This window comes from Zootermopsis nevadensis, unplaced genomic scaffold (genome assembly GCF_977971745.1).
Source record: "Zootermopsis nevadensis isolate Lab colony 2312 unplaced genomic scaffold, Znev_1.0 Znev_ptg000017l, whole genome shotgun sequence".
In the NCBI taxonomy this organism is placed as follows: domain Eukaryota; kingdom Metazoa; phylum Arthropoda; class Insecta; order Blattodea; family Termopsidae; genus Zootermopsis; species Zootermopsis nevadensis.
The window spans coordinates 4,153,848-4,173,948 of NW_028259149.1; the positions used below are offsets into that span (position 1 = coordinate 4,153,848).

A 20,101-nucleotide genomic window follows, 5' to 3' on the forward strand; every position below is an offset into this window, starting at 1 on the left:
GGTGAGAAATTAGTACTTCCAAGAGTCAGTTCACATTATATTCTTGATAGGCACTTCAATTATATATTGGTCAGTGACTTAATTATTGTAGAAATTTTGTAATATCCTCTGTAATTGCCCAGTTCCTTTCACTACTGGCATTGAACTACTTATGTTGACTGCTTAGTATATTCACCCAAGTAATTCACATAGAATAATTGTATTTAATCAGCAGTTATCAGTGTTATAATTTTTCACACAAGCAACTCAATTTTCACTCAATTAAGGACATTTACCTCGGTATTTCATTGGTGTAGGTGTAGTGGGGGTGCCAACTTATCTACTGGGTGGTTGCTGCATTACCCTTTTCAGATTAGGTGTTGCTGGCAGTAGCAGCAGTTCGCAATGCCAGGAGTACTCTTTGTCGTGTGTGTTCCCACAGCTGAATATGAGAAGTCTCTTTTGTATGGAACATCTCCAGTTATCCTGCCCTCTGCTGACACTATACCTATTCAAGGTTTACAGAAAGGATCTACAGGTAAACAGATCATGTGTAATATTTTACTACAAAGCTGTTCGTCTGATTTCTGTAAGTGAATAATAGTCTGAACATTGTTTACAAATTTGGTGCTGGTACCTCGTGTAGTTGCAGACCAGGCTGCTATTTAAGCCCTAAGTTTAATAAATTTTATGTTATACAAGGGCAGTTAAAATTTGACGATGAATTTCTATTGTTTCTCAATGTTTCCATTAGTTGCAAACTCCTAAATAATTCTTTCCTGCAGAGGTGAGACAAATGTATACATGTAGGGGAACTGTACCTGAAAGAGACTGCCTAATGTCTAACAGTTAAGATGATTCATTGACATGCTATGATTAAAATTCTGAGTCAAATTTGAATTGGTACTTGAAATTCGGAAATGTCTCCAAATCTAAATGTATTCTGTATATAAAACAGTCCCATTGTTTTAAAATATATTGTGATATAGACATCTTCTGGAGTCAGTTTTGTCCTTATGTTTCATTAAATACAATGTCAATGTTTTAATGGAAAATTGTCGACAGATTTCTATATTTTATGTGATGTGCAAGTTTATTTTTACAATGAATGTTTTTGAGAAAATTCAATTTGAGCTTGGTGTGCAGTAGGTTTTATAACAGGCTATTTCAAACCAAAATGAAATTTCTAATATAGACTCTGATTCTGTTTCAGCCAATGTTGGTACCATATTATTGTACAAACAGTATGGAAATTTTGAAGGCACCACTACATGTTCATTTTGTGTACTTCATACAGAGGACACATAAGAAATTTAATACAAATCTGTCATACGGTTAAAGAGTTTGAAGGTGTGATGGATCACACAAACACACACACTGTGTACCCTATACATAGTTTTTTTGCATCACACAAAGAATTACTAGAAACTTAGGCCTTCATTTTTATTTTTCATTCCTGTTTTGGATATCTTATATTGTTTTGACCTGCAGGGGAGAACCTCATAAAACTGGATGCCTTAGACCCGAAAGAAGGACTTATGAGACATGGGTTGGGGAAGATAAGTCCATTATTTCGCTCCAAAGAACCCTCAAATGGTGAGAAGCACGCAGTATCAACAACAAAATTACAAGAACCTGGCACAGTGACTAAGAATACTATGAATTTTGGCAATGAAATAATATCAATGGAGCGGGTAAGATGGATAATGCTGAGATGTTTTCTTACATGATTTTTGACATGTGTAATTGTAACATACCTTGGCTTAAAAAGTGTTGCAGTAGCAAAAGATGACAATTAAAAACTTATACTAAAATATGTAATCTCAATTGGAATGATTATTCTCATATTATGAAACTTATTCTGGCTGTCTGTGACTGTATATAAAGCTAAGAGAAGGTAACTAGAACTAAGTACAAAATTAATAAAGTATGTAACTAATATCAAATCTGAAACTTCTTGACGATGGTGAAGAGTCAATTGAATAAAAATTTACTTGGATATTATCCATCGTCTAGTAATAAAACGTAAAAAACGTAAAACGACGTTTCGGAGATGGGGCTCTATCTCCGTTTTCAGGTTCCAGATGGGACCAGAGTATTATTAACTGAACCCAATACCATCTACAGAAAATACAAGGAGGCGGCACACATGGCACTACTCGCCAATCCTATCAGCCAGCCTAGTTTGGATTTATCTCCTATTTGGATACCTGTCATCTCTCAAGAAATCCAAGGTGGGCATCGAGTTTCAAGTTAATATTCATGTGTATTTATTCCCACCTTTTTGTGAGTTTTTGTCTTTTGGCTTTATTCGTGTTTATGAATTTTGTTTTCTACATACTATTCTTTTACGTCCCACGGATGGATGGTGTGGTTATGCCTTTTTATTCTGGGACTTTCACTTTTTAATTTGTCCGGAGATAGGGATTAGCTCTATCTAGTGGGCCCAACTGAGTAGGAACCTGAAGACGGAGATAGAGCCCCATCTCCGAAACGTCGTTTTACGTTTTATTACTAGACGATGGATAATATCCAAGTAAATTTTTATTCAATTGACTATGTAACTAATGATCTACTTAATTGACTCCTTCAGCTAAGGACCCTCATTGAGCATGACTATTGCATAGTATATTCCTGTTGTTACAGTATGCCATTGATTGTCATGGCTGGATGGTTGGCATTCCTGCTTTGTATTTAGGGGGCTTCCCTGATTCAAATCTCAACCCAGATATGGGCTATTCTGACTGAAATTTACTGTGAATTTCCACAGTCCCTACAGGCAAATACCAGGATAATACCTTAAATTAGGCTATAACCACTTCCATATCCTTACCAGTTTATTAAAATCATCCTATCATTCAGTTCTATATAACATGGAATGATAGGATGATAGTCTGAACTATTAAAGCAACATTAAGCAAATCACAGATGAACACAAAAAAGTTATGAAATCAAAGATTAACATCAGTATAGTTTACCATTTGACAGTATGATGGTATACTTCAATTTGCATCGTTAGTCTATTTTATCACAGTTTATTATCAGCACCTGAACATTTTTATAGTAAAATTACTCATGATAAACACAAATAAGTTTTTTTAAAAAAAATATTGGTGTTTTCTTTTGTTTATATTCCTAAATATATTTGACTGTTGTATTTATAGTACATCATGATGGATTTTCAATTATTTGTACTTCACTATAGTATCTTACAGTACCTGTTTCTGTGGGTTTATTACCAGCATATTAACAGAATTTTCATCATCCCTGATTTCAGAAAGACAGTTAGATGCTAGGTGTTAACACCAGAATAATGCATCATTTCACTTAATGGCATTCTTTTTTCTAGAAGGATACTGACATCCTGTTGGTGTTATGATGAAACATACAAGATCAAGAAGCAAAACAAAGTAATTAGTGTAATTTGGCCATTGGTGTGTTTCTATCTTATTATGTACTGGTACTGTAATTAAAGGTACTGCATTCAGAATGAAAGATAAATTTTTAATTTCTTGAAATGAAATACTTTTACAAATGTCCTGTATGTGTACTCAGTGAAAGGAAATCTGTCTATGAAGAAAACTGTATGTGCAATAGATGGGAAAAGAACAAACCCTTATTACACTAAATGGTGACAAACATAAAATATTTTATTCATGCAATAACTGAGAAATAGTCAAGATCACAGCTTAAAATAGAGCAAGTATCCATACAGCTAGATTAAGTACACTCATATTGTTTAAATTATATTGTAAGGAAGTTTCTATGTACAAATTATACAACATTTTACTATTGGCTAGATTTTTCTTTGTTGCATGAAAAATTTATGTATTGAGAGGTTACTAATATAAGTGTTCAACCCTGTTCTGAGCCAATTTTTAATAAATTACTGATACTTATTTTTCTATCATGGACTCAGTAATATTTGCTATGTTATGTGATTATTAAAGGTGTAACAAACCAACGTGTTATATAAAGTATTTTTCTTATTTTCAGTTTCATTTGAGGTATGGTTTAGTTGGTTTGTGTGGTTGTATGTATGTGTGTGTGTGTGTGTGTGTGTGTGTGAGTGTGTGGTGATGGTTTGAAGTAAAAGCATCTTTAAATTGCAAAAGCTGACCAATTGAATAATTAGTGATGTATGGAGATAGTATAGGGTACAGCTAGTTAGGAATTTGTAAATCAGCTACATTTGAATGAATTCCAGAGCTTCCAGCAGTTATTTTCGCTAATGTTTTTGTAATTACTGCTTCAGATATTAGAAGAACTGCTAAAGAAGTTGGAAGTTGAACACGTTGTTTGGTGCAATGATAAGAATGGCTTTTATTACCAGGTGAGTTAATCAGCAATGCACAGAAGCAAAGGTAAAACAGTGCACATGGCACTGTGATTAAAGTTATGTTATTACACTAAATCCATATACACATATGTACATATACATAATATACTTTACTCATTGTGTATTATGTGAGAGATACACAGACTATTAGGAAAATAAGATTTGGGTTCTCCAATTCACTGTGATATATTGTACAGATTCCAGACTACGAAAATATTGAAAATCAAGGGTTTATTTATTTATAATTATTTTAATTAATTTTATATCCATCATAATCATTAGTCCCTTTTTTATTATTTATATATCATATGTGTGAATGTGTTTCCTGTCTCCATTGTTAATATGTTACTGTCAATGGCTGCTTGGAGCTGTAACGTAAAGCAATGAGAAGGGCTGATTTCCATTTATAGTAGCAGTAAACACTTTCAGATTTAAAAATGTCAGTAGTTTGTACTGAAGTGATATGTACATCTTCAGAATTAAATAATTTTCATTTTCTAATTTATAGATTTTTTTAGACTGTTATAAGGTATTGCTAAAAATGTGTACTATGTACATTTGTTCAACATGAAATGCATATCTACCCAGAATACATCAACTTGGGTGCATAGCATTGAGGTTGTATTAAAAAATTTTAACACAAAGTACCATGACTTTGTACTACTAATTATGACTCTTGGCATAATATGTATATTTTATTCGTAGGTGTTTTTCCCAGTTGGAGCTGGAGATCCATGTGAAAACTGTCTTCACTGCTTGACAGAAATGGGAATTGGAATAAAATACAATTCAGTAGTAAGGTAACATATATAATTATTCATCATGTGTGTCCACTTCATTGCTGTATGGGTTGTTATACCTAATAATGATAATTCTGATGTCTGGTGTTATTTGCATTATTATCAATTTTAACATAATAGGACCTTAATAAGATGTTCACTACAATTGAAATACTTGAAAGAAATTAAAAATAAAATAAAGAAACGGTATTTATAATCCTTAATGTATTCTTTGATTTGCAGTGTTGTACCCTGCACAGTGTTCTATAAGGGCATGGAAGAGGTGAATGATGAAGATGAGTAAGTTCACATATTTTGCAGTGTAACTCTTAAAATTATTATGTTGTTCTGGGCCGTGTCACAGTGTAGACCTATAGGTAGATACCAACATTTCAGAGAAATATACTGTCTCCATCTTCATCTTTTATAAATGCGTTGAAAACTGGGACTACATCCACACTCAGTTGTGAAATGAACACCTCATAATGAGGATTATATAAATGTGTTTCTAATTCTGTCAAGCATGACAAGCTGATTAGGTAATAAATTCAATTCTTTGGTTTGGAGTTCTTTAACTTCAAACTACACTACATCCTTGTTTTAAAGACGTAATGCGTTTTTGAAAATCATCCAGTAACTGAAGAATTGTGAAACAAATATTAGTTTACTATTTTTTTAAAAAATAAAAACATTAGTTAGAAAGTAATCAGAAATAATACATGTAAAAAAGAGGTAGTGTACCATTCATGATGGAATCAACATTGTAACATGAGAAGTGGTCAAGTGTAAAATTACAAATTTTTCAAGAATATTAATTAGAAAGAAATGATAATATACACAAAAACAGACAAATATTCATTCAAAATTTATAACTGAAATGCATTTGTTCCAATATTACAAACAGGTGGTTACAACAATGGAAGCTCTGTAATATGTGTATCCTTACATGAGACTCCACAGCAGTGCCAGTTGACCACGGCAAATAAATTGTGGCACTCTATATTGAACGGTAAAAGTATTTATAAAATAAGTTGTTGTTTATTTCAAGAAACAGACTGTGTAGGATCAGATGACAAAAGAGGTCTATTTATTTTCTTATATTTTTTTACAGGGATTCTTCAGAGAAGAAGGCTTGGAACAACTTTGTGCAGTCGGTCCGGGCAAAACTGACAGTGAAATCAGTAGTCGATGGTGTGAGAAGCTCAGGAGAGTGTTCATTTGATTTCCTCTTGCTTGTTCTAACAGCTGAGTATGTGAAAATAATTTTAATTTTATAATATGGCTATAACTAGTATAATATTCAGTTTATTTTGCATTTAGATGAGTGTAGTATACCAGTAACTCCCCCAGCTTGTTGGTCAGTGCCAGTTTGTAATTTTCTTAATATGATTTGAGGTTTTCATGGCAGTGAGTCTGTCTACATACTCTCTTGCAGTATGATTGCAGCTGTGGGATTGGTGGAGAGTAACTCTGTGAACATAGTTGCTGCTATGCTGGTTTCACCACTCATGGTAAGAGGTCCTGAGGGATCCATACAATTTCACATAATAGTTACAGTTTCTTATTGAACTAGAAATTGTTCCTGAATTTAAATTAGACTATCAAAAAGGTATGGGAACCACATGTGTTGAGACATGATTTTATCCATTCTAATCAACATTGAGGTAAGGTCATGACTACTTTTTAAATAACCAAGCCTTTATGTTTCAAGTTGTCATTGACAGATGGTATGAGATCAACATTCTCTAAACTATCAGTCAACTACTTTTGTAAATCATGTATTTATAAATGGTTTCAGTTTTGCCATACATATCATTAATCAACCACATCAACAAACCCTGCAAGAAAATAGTGTTACTGCTGATTTAAATAGTCAGCAAAAGCATAAGATGAAGTATTTTAAGTGCCAACACAAAATGTCATTTCATTCCTTGCTTTGTCATTATAATGACTAAATGGTCAAATAGTAATATGCAATCATGTACACATGTTGTTTAAATATTTCAGAGTCCAATTATGACTGCTACATTTGGAACTGCAATTGCAGACAGGAAATTACAAAAGATTGGTTTTCGAAGTGAAATTATAGGTCTTTTGATGTCACTTGTATTTGGATTTATATTTGGCCTAGTACTTGGAACAACAGATGATCCATGGGGAACAGGAGACTGGCCTACAGAAGAGATGAAGGCCAGGTGAGTTCTCTGCTCATAATCCAATTATAATGACAATGGTTAATAGTGACAGTTATTTTCTAAAGTACTAATGACAAAGATGTGACTGCACATATGATCATAACCATAATTATACTTTCTGTATAAAGTAAAGAAAGCTAGAAGTTGGAGTGTTTGATAGCATATACTATGGGTGGCCTCCCTTCTTCCTTGTAATAACAGTTTACTTCAGCTGTGTGAAAACATATGATTTAAGGAGGTTAGCACAGTTTTACATGTCTTGACTTGAACTTGGAAAATGCTTGTTTCATATCCTGGTGGGACTGACTGGGAGTTTTATAGTTGCCCTTAGTCCTTCCAGGAAAATGCTAGGATAGTACCGTAAATGTGTCATGGCATGTTGTTACCACATTTTTTTATTCATAAGTTACCATATCATTTTCTTGCTATCTGAATCCCAAGTCATATAGTATGTTACTTTCAGAGGGATGGCACGATCATTGTGGATTGGTGTTTTATGGGCCCTCCCATCAGGAACTGGAGTTGCATTAGCTTTGCTTCAAGGTAGTGCAGGCCCTCTGATTGGTGTTGCCATATCTGCTTCATTGCTGCCACCTGCTGTCAATTGTGTGAGTACTGTCTCTCACGGTTCTCTGAATAATTTTTTAAATTTCTCCAAACTTGGTAGAATTTGATTTTCTCATGGCAGCAAGTATTAAGATGGCTGTCTTCTGGTTTGTAGCACTGGGTAGTCTGGTGGAAGTTTACCGACGATTCAGAGGTACTTGCTGCCTCCATTATCGGTGCTAATTGTCATTATGATATTATATGCCTAAAGAATCTTTCATAGGCTTAGTAAGTCAACAATGAATGCCAGATTGGTTTAAAGTACAAAGAAAACATTAGTATCAGTTATTTACTAAAAAGGTTAAACATTTAACTTTTTATTCTTGCCTGTGTATTCTCATGCTGTGAGAAATCTGCTGGCATGAAATTCTTCAGAATTGATAATTAAGTCATCAGTTCCTTGGCCCTTTGTTCTATTAATGTGTTTTACTTCCAGGGAATAATGTGGGGTTTGGCATGCATAGTCTTAATCTATGATGATGTCAGAATCCCTTATCTTAAAGGAGAGAATTATAGTGGTCCAACAGAAGCCAAGCTTACGTACACAACAATGGATAAATATCCTTCAGAGTTGGCAATTATGGGAATAATCAGCTTCTGTCTCACATTAGTGAACATTGCGTGCATTTTTACAACAGCAATAGTTGTGCTTAAGGTAAGTCACAAAATATGTCTATACAAACGTATATAAAATTGGATTTTTATTTTCAATGTAACAGATGTCTAGATGGTGATGGTAGTTTGGTGCAAAATGTTTCATATGGACTGTGGATCATGACTCAAATTTATTATGAGATGCAACACAAAAAATCAATTTAAATTCACTGCATCTGGATAGTATAAAGTAAGTTCATTTAAATCCCTTATGTACACTACATTTTAATTTCTTAAGCATGGCAAGGAATATTTGATCACACTAGTTTAAGTACTGTAATATAAGAGATCAGTTCCTCTTATATTCAGCATTATAGTGTTTCAGGTATTCTGAGGAGCTTCTTTGAGGCTCTGCTGAATATTTAAGAAATTTTGTTTCAAGAAACATATTCATGTGAGTATTAGTACAAATTTATTATGACTGTATATATCATTTTGTGGTTTTAGGTTTTTCACAGTACATGACCTTACTGTGAAACAACCACACTTGATTCAAAACAGTCTCCTGGAAATTTATAGTGATTTTAACAAGTATTTCTCATTAATCTTGATTAATTGGCCATTGTTGAATCTGGTGAGACATCAACTTATTTCAGAGGTTTGGTTAAATTTTATATTTTGATGATTTCTATAGGCAGTGCCAGCATATTTCTTTACACTTCAGACATTTCAAATAACTCTAAATTTGGTCAAATATCAGTATTTGAACAATCAGTCTTATTGTCAGCAACCAAAATATCATTATCATGTATTTTGTCATCAATATCATGGCCACTTTGAATAACTTTTAGAACTGACCAGGTAAAGGGCTTTTTCTCATGTCCAATTTGAGGTTCACACAGCAGCAATTATAAAGATGGCTTTATTCTAGGTTGTCATGCTATATAATCTGGTTTCAGAGGTGCTTGCTGCCTCTGAAGTATCAGTAAACTTGTGTCAGGCTACATGGCACTATAAGCCAGAGGACAGCCATATTAGACATTTTTTCATGTCTCACTTTGCTCTCGGTTATTACTAAAATTGTAACCAGTTTCCTCCATTCCTTCCTTTAGAGTAGTCAGCCAACTGTGGGTTTTCAGGATGGAAATATCAGTAAATATTACAAAATGAATGTCTGTGCAAAACAGTGTAATTTTAGTGACTGTTCCATGATGAATGTACAAGAACCATGAGAATTATCAGTACTGGTACACATTGTACTAACAGTTGCTGGTTTCTCTCATTCGTTTGAGTTTGACTTGTAAATATTTCTGTCATTGCAGATTAAAGAAGTGGCTGCCCCGTATACTTCAAGTCCTGACCTAAGGCGTTTTTGGGAGCATGATATTCGTGTTGTTCGAGATGCCAACAGAGCCACAATGAACCAAGCAAATGACAAGGGCAATGCCAGTGATGTTGAGTATGTATCTCGCCAATATCAATCTGAATTCCACATAAATGGATCAAATTTTACCCAGAATTTTAATCACAGCATGTCAAGAAATTGACTTGACCTACTTCATATTAGATAGTCTTCTCCAGGCACATTTCCACTACATGTACTCTCTTGTCTCATCCCTGCAACAAGAACTTTTAGAATAGCTTTTCAGATGGAGGAGTTGAGAAACAAAATTCTGCAAGTCCACATGATGTCGCAACCAAAAAGATCAGCATCAAAATGATTATTTCAAATTTTATCTTAGTATCAGTCCCTGCATGTCTCAGCTTGTGGCTAGATGGTACCATTTTGGTACTCACATTGACAGACATGAAGAGTGAGATCCATGCTGTCATTATCAAAAACCCAGATCTTCACTGGTAATACCAGATATTACATGCAAGTGATTAGAATTTCTGCTTTATCTTTGAGAGGTCCAAATTTGAATCTTTGACTATATATTATTCATTCCAAGTGAGGTTTCTGAGATATTAGGGTAGTTATCTACCACTTATATATCCTTTCCAATTCAACATTCAGTACTACATTAGCTAAGCAGTTGAAAATATGTTCTGAATAACACAGCTACTCAACTGTCAGTGACAAGTAGAATCATACAGAATTCTGTATTTTTTGTTGAAAGATGCCAAAATACAGAAAGTCTGCTGATGGTTGTGTATCATAGGAAAACTAACAAAAAAGTTAAAGACAGGAGCACCCTGTGTGTAGTGACATTATGGTCAGTGCCAAGTCACAATATTTCACATGTATAAGTGAGTGTTTAATATTTTGCATTTACTATATCATGTGAAAATGTAATATAATGTTTTATTTCTCTCTATTTCTTGAATTTGGAAAAAAATTATCAAACTCCTTACAATCCTCTACCTTCATTTTCTTTGCTTTTCAGACAGGCAATTAATGAGCTGAGCACGGTCCCTCCTGATGAACTGGAATACACACTGGAAGCTGCGGTGAGGGAAGCCATTGATGACAGCACATTCCGCAAGGTGAACCGATGCAGTTATTCTGCCAACACAGCAGATGTAAGTAATAACAAAGCCATAAATGAATTATACAAAAGAAATTTGTGTCTTAGATATAAATTTTAAAGGTGGAAGAAATATATATACATTTATAAAGGGAAGGAATTTTCTTTTGGTGAAGTATAAGTGCTAATAAATGAATGAATATTGGCCAGCACAGAATATACTGACATAATGTTTCTGTAAATAACTCCATGGAGTATAATTCTTTTAAAAAAGACAGGAATCTCTCATTTAGTCAAAAAATTATTCACCTTTCTTTCGGGACCTAAAAGCTTATTACAGTGTTTATGAAAGAGAGTTTATTTCTCTAATCTTATTTCTTTAAGATCCATGTCAATATTATCCTCCATGTCCATGTATCTCAAGTTTTCTCTCAGGTTTTCCAACAAATATTTTGTATCCATTTCTCAACTCTTCCCTGCATGCTACAGCCCCTGCCCATTTCATCTGCCCAACTTGATCACCCAAGTAATATTTGGCGAAGAGTGCAAATTTTTAAGATCCTCATTATGTAATTCTTCCAACTTCATATTAACTTTTTGTCTCATCTCAAATATCCTCATCTATGTTATAAAATATTACTAATAATGATGTAACTGACTGTACTTTCAGATGAGTCATGTGTTAGGGCTTGGAGGTAGTCACAGTAACAGAGCAAGCAGTATTAACACTGGTACATCACCTCTCCAAGACCGCGAGATGCTAGATCAGGTTATTCATGCACTTCTGGATTACCAATCACAGCAAAACCCAGCAACACAAGAAACGACCCTAAACAGGTTCCGCCAGCTGTCTCGATCTCTACGTCAAAGTTCAAGACGCTCCAGTGGGCGACTTAGCACCCGAAGTTCCTTCCAACGGACCCCACGCAGTGTTCATAGTCAACATGAAAACCAAGGTGAATAAACAATTATAGCTGGTGATTTTCAAAATAATTTTTGCAGCCGCTCACTGAGTATGCTTGCTCAGTGGTAATGCCTCTGACTTGGTACAGCCAAGGTATTAGGTACCCCAACTGAGGTTAGTCATGATTTTTATGAGTATCTCTGAAAGAATGATGCCATAAAATATACTGCAGTCACTTCCAGATTCCTTATTATTCATGGTCAGTGAAAAATACCTCTGTAGTTCATGCAGCATCATTAAGTAACCTGAAACTGCTTATTCTGTCTCAGTCAGAATCAGTATGTGTTCCTACATTTGCTATAGATTATATCTTATTGTTTGAGTAAACATTAAGCATAATAGATTTCATAATTATTCTAACTTTCAGGAGGATTGCAATCAGACACTGCTGGTCTGCCTACAATCTTGGAAAGCAGCAACACTCTGCAGAAAAACTCAGGAAGCACAAGACCCCAATCTCTCTCGGAGAGAGCCCTCAATGCCCCTGTAGTGAGAAACATCATGCAGTCCCTGTCCAATTCACAGCATAGGTTTGTTGGGTCTCCTACATCACCTTCAGATCGCCGGAGAGAAGATCAGTTTGAGAGAATTAGTCTCACAATGAATCCAGAATAGAAGTCTGAGGAGCTGTATTATCAACTTTATAAATTGTGACACATCAGAACAGTACAAATGTTAAAATAATATTCTCCTTAATAAAGTAATGCAATTATGGGGAAAGCTCTGGATTTCATTATATGTTGGTAAGTAAACTGCAGAGTGTCAGAATTAAAAGAAATTTATAAAATCCTTGCTGTCAAAATACTGGTAAAGAGTCAGGTTAGCTCGGTAAGAAAAATGACCAATTAAGGGTTAGATTTGTCAGGATTTAATTCCTTACAGAGATAGGAATTGTTATTATTTGCTACTATGTTCTATCCGATTTTGGCAGCCACCTGACATCCATTTGGCACAGGGGAAAAAGTGGTTGAAATTAGAAGCTGACTACTCTAGTCCATTTAATTTTTGGCTAGCATTTCACCCAGAACATAGAACCCACCCTAAACTCCAATTCATTGGTTTCCAGGAGTTGCATTTCTTTTATTATTTAGTTCTTAATTTACCTGTTTTATTTCTACTGTGATAGGCAAGAGGTCAGAAGAATAGTGAAAACTGTGCATTAAATTGTGGGAAAATAACTCAGGAATTTTGGGAAAGTTTATATATTGATAGTGTAACTGACTGGAAAAATGGAAAAGCTGCAGTGTATCAGATACATGTAAGTTCTACAAATCCAGTGATTTTAGCACTTCTTAGAGTCATTATAATAATAGTAGTGTGTTTTTATTTATCTTCATACTCTCTTTTATAAACAGAGATTGCAGGTCCATATTTTAAATATATTGGAATTCTTTAGTGACACTATATCCACTCCTTTGAGAAGGAGACTATTTTACAGATTAAACACAATAATAACTGTAATCTGGAACTAGATTTTAATTAAATCAGAGATTCAAAATTGCTGTTAATAAATTGAGTTTATTAATGAAAGGATGTTATATATACCATATATTAACAATTGTTGCAATTCCTAATTAATAGAATTGTTCGATAGATGAAAATGCATATCTGGATATCCAGAACATTAATTATAAACACTAACACACTTTAAAACAAAATGTAATGTCATCCTTATTTCAATATATCTATCCTGCCATAATCTTCATTTTTGATGTCATCTTCAAGCCATCACAACCTAAAAGAAATCATCATCATCATTGCTCAAATGTCACATTTTTTATAAATCTGGTAACATTTGATTTGAGCATAGAAAATGTCTCACACTATGGTGCAGGAAATTGTTTGAAAAGTTGATTGTATACTCAGCTTGTCAAAGAATAGCCCACTTTCTTTATGGAACCTGAAGGTTTATCGCTGTGTTTACAATGTCTGTGACTGTTATAAAAATATCTTTTCACTCTCAATCTTTCCCCTTCAAGCACTCATGGTGGTGTCAAATGATATCATAGCTTTGTCAGTTTACAATAAATATTCTTATAGATTGATTATTTATGAATTAAAGTTATAATAATTGAACAATTTAGTTTATCCTTCATTATTCTAATACAATAGTAGTAATAAAAACAATTGTATTTCTTTTGTCTTATTCATCACCGCTCCCAATTCTCCTTATTTTCTTCACAATTTAGGCAACTTAATGCCCCAAAGTACTGTTTCAAGTATTTTCTTGGTCACAGATACCTCTGGAATGTTAGTAAACTTCTACCAGACTACACAGCACAAGAAAATGAAGCTAAGGTACGCGTGACATGATACTGTTAACTAAAACAATAAAGTAATTCATAATAAAATACCTAGTTATAGCATTATGTATGCATAATGGGACAGTTTTGCTTTTGCTTTTTTATGCATCCCAGTGTGTTTGAATTTCCCACTGGCGTAAGAATACAGGAAAGATGTTGGAAAAAGAACATTTTCATGATGGCATCATAAAACGTCACTAACTGGATAACGTTACCTACTTGAGTTAAATATACCACAGATAACAACGTTCGAATATACGTAGTGGAAGGGCAGTTCCTGATCACTGACTATTTTGAAGACTTCTAAACGTACGTGTTTATACACTCTTTCATAGTACATAAATACTGTTTGTCTGAAATACTTGCGAAAGAAGTTGAATAAACTGATCTTAAGCCTACTTGCATATCGATGAAAATTAGGTTACATAAGTGGCCTTTAGCTTATTTTGACAACATTCCCTACCGTATTAATTACAGTTTTTTGTTATGTGATATGACATCATGCGCAGTGACGTTCTTCTCCCCATATGGCGACTCCTTCCTATACCTTATACCTCACGTTGTCATAAATGTATAGTGTGTATATCATCCGTTGGTTGGAAGGAACTGCGTATTTTTCTGTTGTCTGTCTGCAGTCTTACAATGTGCTCATTCAAAACAATTTAAAAACAGTTTGGTGTTTCTCGGCGCTAATATTAACTATATTTGTCATACCTGGTAAAGTCCAGTGTGTGTTTCTTCCAGGTTTGATTTATTCCTTCAGTCCAGTGGCCAGTTAGTCGTAGTCATAGGTCCTCGCCCTTATACGTTATACATTTTAGTATATGTTTCTTTTAACATCCTTCTTAAACATGTTATTAGGTGCTATGAAAAGTACGGCTGTGAGTATGAAGATGACAATCTTTTGGGGTGTTGGACTGTGTAGCCTGGTGAAGTTTTTTGACGTTACAGACGTATGTTTGCCCCCATTATCAGGAGGCAGCAAGCACCTCTTAAACATTGCTAAACTTAAACCAGTTTTAGTACTGCAAAATCCCATAAGATAAGTCATCTTGTTGATACATATTGCTATAAGTTTTATGTTAATGGTTTGGATTTTAATTTATATTTGTAATTAAGTGTATTTTTTGTTTTGTAACTAGCATTTCATCAAAAAAAATTTAACTAGTGTAAAGTCTTGTTTTTACTTACAGTTTGGTATGTTCAAGTGCCACTTAATAGTCACTATATACTTTCAGGACCAGAACATATATTCCAAGTACAAAAAACTCTCTTAATGAAACAACTATAATTCAACTATTCAAATTACGGAGCTGTATCAGGAGGTTTCTTGTAAGCCATTCTTTTACACAACCAGCAAACCATAATGTCTGATGAACAAGTTTTAGACTTGCAAAAGAATTTGCATTCTGTTTCAACAAGAGTCCCAAAAATTATAGTGCGGAGAGTTGAAGAAATGTTTCCTTCTCTGAAAGAAGGCTTGGTGAGTACAATGTGCTTGTTTGTGAAGAAACAGATTTTATTATCCCATAGTCAAGTGGTTTTACAATTAGCAGGAAAGCTGCCAATTTGTTAGAATTGTGACATCACCACATAAGCATTTACCTTGACCAGTTGTAGGCTCTATGAACACAGTAATGAATGTTCTGGTTTCATAAATGTTAGGGATTTTTCAATTGTCTGAGCAAGTAATACCTTCTGAAGGAACACTTAAGTCAATTGATTTATTTATTCTGTTTTTTTGGAAAGCTGTTAAGAAATAAAATATCTGTCTCACATTGTAGTATGTGTATATCCTGTGAATGTTCCAGTTATGATTCATCATAAATTTGTTAATGGTTTTTTCAGGTCCCACATGTTGAGTCATGCTAGTATTAATATATTTGACATGCTTCAATTTTTTTGACTGTTGAATGATTTATGTGAAGAAACAATCCTTAGTGTTATATACAAATAACTTAGAATAACTGATTAAATGTTTCATGAAAAGAGATTTTGAAACAATATATTTTGTATAAAGTGAAGCTTTCGCGGCAAACGAAGTTGATGAAAGACTCTCATCAGATGGCTGAGCGAACCATATATTTTAGAACATTTTATAATGATTCTGATAATTGTAAATAAGTCAATTTGTATATAAAAAGAAAGTTATCAGTTTGATCCAATGCTAAACAGTTGTAATGAAGTGTATCTTACATGATGTAATGAGACATCACAGTCATGTGAGTGATAAGGTTGTGGTGGTTTTTCAGAGCTCTGTCAATTTACTGGAAAATGTACCTGGTTCATACAGTGAGACATGTCTCAGAAAAATTGAGGTCATTCATATAAAAGTTGAAGAGGTTACAGATATGCAAGAAGAGGAGGAGGATCCTGTTTCAGTAGGATTTCCAGAAATAAAGACTGAACATGAGGTTAGTTTTGTGTCTCTTTGTCTGCTGTTGGGGCACATTTCACAGATATACAGAACTGCCTATTTTCTTTTTTTCTTCCACATGAAGCATATCTGCTGTGGTGAATGTTATTTTAAAGAGACCTTTACGTATGTCTCGGTATTATTTTAGTTGACATTGTTTGGTGAGTACTAATTCCATTTTATCTTCAATCATTTTTAGTGGAAAAAAATTAAATATTGAGTGAATTCTGTAATCTTCCAGACAAAATAGCCACAAAACCTTCCATATTATTCCAATCCCTTGCAGTAAGTTTTGTTTCTGCACTGCATCCTGCCATTTGAATTTTTCATACAATTTTGAGTAACTGTGAATGTATGAAGATTACCATTTATTACTTCCTTTACATTTATACTGTCTGTATCTCTAAAGTAGTAAAGTTGCTGTCACAGTTATGAATATGAATCAAAATAAAGCAGCACACAATTATCTAATTTTTTATTTTGTGATTTGATTTTTTACTGTACTTATTTGATAAATAGTACAATTTTTGTAATGCAATAATTATTTATCTCATTTATACTTTGGTTTCAAATTATTCTTCTGTCTATAAAGAAGTATCAGGCTATTTCTATATTTCTGTTACCAGGTCACTGTGAATGAAGATCTGTATTCCTGTGATGTGTGTAGTAAACCATTCAGCAAAGAGAGTGATCTGAAGAGACATCAGTGCATACACAGTGGGGAGCATCCATTTTCCTGTGATGTATGTAATAAGCCCTTCAGTCACAGGGGTCACCTTAATGTACATCGGCTCATACACAGTGGGGAACGTCCATTTTCGTGTGACGAATGTAATAAGTCGTTCAGCCAGAGGGGTCATCTGAATGTGCATAAACTCGTACATAGTGGGGAGCATCCATTTTCTTGTAATATGTGTGATAAATCATTCAGTCACAGAAGTAATCTCTTGAGACATCTGTGTATACACAGTGAGCAGCATCCATTTTCCTGTGATGTGTGTAATGAATCATTCAGTCAGAGGAGTGATCTGAAGAGACATCTATGCACACACAGTGAGGAGGAGCGTCAATTTACCTGTGATGTATGCAATAAGTCGTTCAATCGAAGGAGTAATCTGAAGAGACATCTATATATACATACTGAGGAGTATCCATTTTCCTGTGATATTTGTAATAAATCATTCAGTGGGAGAAGTGATTTGAAGGTACATCAACGCACACATAGTGGGGAGTATCCATTTTCCTGTAATGTCTGTAATAAATCATTTATGCGGAAGAGTGTTCTGAAAGTACATCAACGTATACATATTGAGGAGCGCCCATTTTCCTGTAATGTATGTAATAAATCATTCAGACAGAGGAGTCATCTGAATGAACATAAAGTCATGCATAGTGGGGAACGTTCATTTTTCTGTGATATATGTAAGAAATCATTCACTCGGAGGGGTAATCTTAAGGTACATAAAGTCATACACAGTGGAGAGCGTCCATTTTCCTGTGAAGTATGTAATAAGTCATTCAGCCAGAGGAGTGTTCTGAAGATACACGAACTCATACATAGTGGAGAACATCCATTTTCCTGTGATGTGTGTAAGAAATCATTCAATAGACACAATGATCTGAAGAGACATCGTCGCATACATAGTGAGGAGTGTCGGTTTTCCTGTGATATCTGTAATAAATCGTTCACTCAGAGCAGTCGTCTAAAGGAACATAAACGCACACATGATGGGGATCGTCCATTTCCTGTGATGTGTGTAATAAATCATTCAGTTTTCAGAATGGTTTGAAGAAACATGAACTTGTATGTAGTGGGGAGTGTTAATTTTTCTGTGATGTGTGTTATAAAGCATCTGGTGATCAGTGATATGATGAATCATCAGCACATTAGTAGTATATTGTGTCTTTTTTATTATTGTTGTTATTAGTGTATATAACGCATAATTCAGTTAGAATCATTAATCCTGTAATGAGCATACATGTTCCCCTGATTGGTGTCAGACATGATTGAGTAATTGGTAGTCTGCATTATGCAATCATATTTCAGTGGGTGTAATTATTTCAGCAGTCAGAATAATCTGTAGATTCATGAGAACATATAAGCTGCCTAATGTCATTATTATTGTGATATGTGTAACAAATTTTTCCATTATCTGAGTTTTTGTTGACATGTATATAGCTCATGTAGTGGAGAGCATCCGTAGTGCTGTTATATGTAAGATATTTCTCTTTCACCAGAATCTCACTGAATATCAACTCATACTTATCTGATTTGTACAGAAATATATTCCTGAGAAACTGTGTGTGTTAATTTATAGTGGAAAGAATTTGTAGTCCTAAGGGAGTGAAATTTAAAATTAGTAACATCTCCAAATGACATGGTCTGATGCAAGTTTACCAGTGTTTTATAGGTCCTCGCTGCCATATTGTACAGTGCTGCAATCAAGAAGACACCCATCTTGGAAAGGGGGAACTTGTGAATCATATTAGTTTATGTTTGTATTCACAATTATGTGCAAGGCTGGGAAAGTGTAAAATGTGCTGGAAAACACTGAGCTTCCACATGTTATTTGACCTTTGCATACTGACTACACTTGGCTGACATAAAAAACATATCGTACACATGCTGTTCAATCATTGCCGTAAGCTGGCCCGCATAAAGTGTGTGCCAGGCCATCCAGATGCCTAGAATGTTCATGATTTCTCCTAGGATTTTTTAAATGTAATTTATGTTGTATTTGCATGTTATACAATAACATTTTCAGGCTCATGTCATATAGTCCCAGATCTCTTTTATAGATGGCAGCTTCAGCATTGGTGAATAAATGTGGTTGGTGTTATTTCCATTTCTGATTTATTTGTGAGTATCCTGATGCCTAATTTTTGAAGATGGTTCATGAATTTATAGGAAATTTGTGCAGGCCTGACCATAGGTATTATCCACATATGTACAGTAATATATTGTAGATGATGTAAAACTCTGTAGTTTAAATATAAGATTTATTCCTGCCTGCTTTTCTTCTTATTCAGGAAAGAAGGTAGAGCATGTTGCCTTACATTTTCTATACATTCCACAGTTATCACTGTTATTAATGAAATGCATGAACATACGTTTCTAATGTTTTTTCTTTCATATAATTTGTCAGAATTGATTAACTTTGTTTCTAAAAGGCAATGTATATCCTATGATGCATATTGAAATGTTACAACCTCTTATGTATAAAAAGTTGTCTATAAAACAATGTTAATATCTGTCTTCACAAATCATGTGTTCATAACAACTCTTAAGGTAACATTAAAAAAATATTGTTATCAACTATGTCATTTCTGAGGAACCCTGTGTCATAATGTTTCTATTTTTGTTCATGTCAAGACCATGGTATTTACATTGTAGAAGGCGTTCGTTAAAAGTAGTTTCTGTGGTCACTGATTGGTGGCAGAACGAACTCTCTGACTGA

The 20,101-nt window shown here is 34.1% G+C and overlaps 2 protein-coding genes and 1 long non-coding RNA gene across 8 annotated transcripts; 2 read left to right on the plus strand and 1 right to left on the minus strand.

The window, feature by feature from the left end:
- Window positions 1-363: 363 nt before the first annotated feature.
- LOC110838388 (uncharacterized) lies at window positions 364-14,761 on the minus strand. 3 transcript variants are annotated; one of them, XR_015535455.1, is made up of 3 exons: window positions 14,691-14,761; window positions 10,858-13,659; window positions 364-487 (listed from the first exon to the last, which is right to left on the minus strand). It is a non-coding gene; the product is annotated as an uncharacterized LOC110838388 (long non-coding RNA). The 3 variants fall into 3 exon arrangements; XR_015535453.1 differs by lacking the exon at window positions 14,691-14,761 and adding an exon at window positions 14,447-14,581; XR_015535454.1 differs by lacking the exons at window positions 364-487; window positions 14,691-14,761 and adding exons at window positions 9,666-10,109; window positions 14,447-14,581.
- Window positions 385-14,060, plus strand: LOC110838385 (uncharacterized). Its single transcript, XM_022081527.2, has 14 exons — window positions 385-517; window positions 1,471-1,673; window positions 4,235-4,312; window positions 5,024-5,118; window positions 5,341-5,397; window positions 6,209-6,346; window positions 6,533-6,608; window positions 7,105-7,292; window positions 7,756-7,900; window positions 8,335-8,553; window positions 9,815-9,951; window positions 10,880-11,015; window positions 11,631-11,916; window positions 12,292-14,060. The coding sequence occupies exons 1-14, from the start codon at window positions 385-387 to the stop codon at window positions 12,537-12,539; spliced, it is 2,139 nt and encodes a 712-aa protein (XP_021937219.1). The 3' UTR covers window positions 12,540-14,060.
- Window positions 14,707-19,959, plus strand: LOC110838387 (uncharacterized). 4 transcript variants are annotated; one of them, XM_022081529.2, is made up of 5 exons: window positions 14,707-14,971; window positions 15,089-15,108; window positions 15,466-15,710; window positions 16,480-16,641; window positions 17,270-19,959. In XM_022081529.2, the coding sequence occupies exons 3-5, from the start codon at window positions 15,594-15,596 to the stop codon at window positions 18,431-18,433; spliced, it is 1,443 nt and encodes a 480-aa protein (XP_021937221.1). In that variant the 5' UTR covers window positions 14,707-14,971; window positions 15,089-15,108; window positions 15,466-15,593; the 3' UTR covers window positions 18,434-19,959. The 4 variants fall into 4 exon arrangements, with proteins under 4 accessions (XP_021937221.1, XP_021937222.1, XP_021937220.1 ...); XM_022081530.2 differs by lacking the exon at window positions 15,089-15,108 and having other exon boundaries at window positions 15,421-15,710; XM_022081528.2 differs by lacking the exon at window positions 15,089-15,108.
- The last annotated feature ends 142 nt before the right edge of the window (window positions 19,960-20,101 follow it).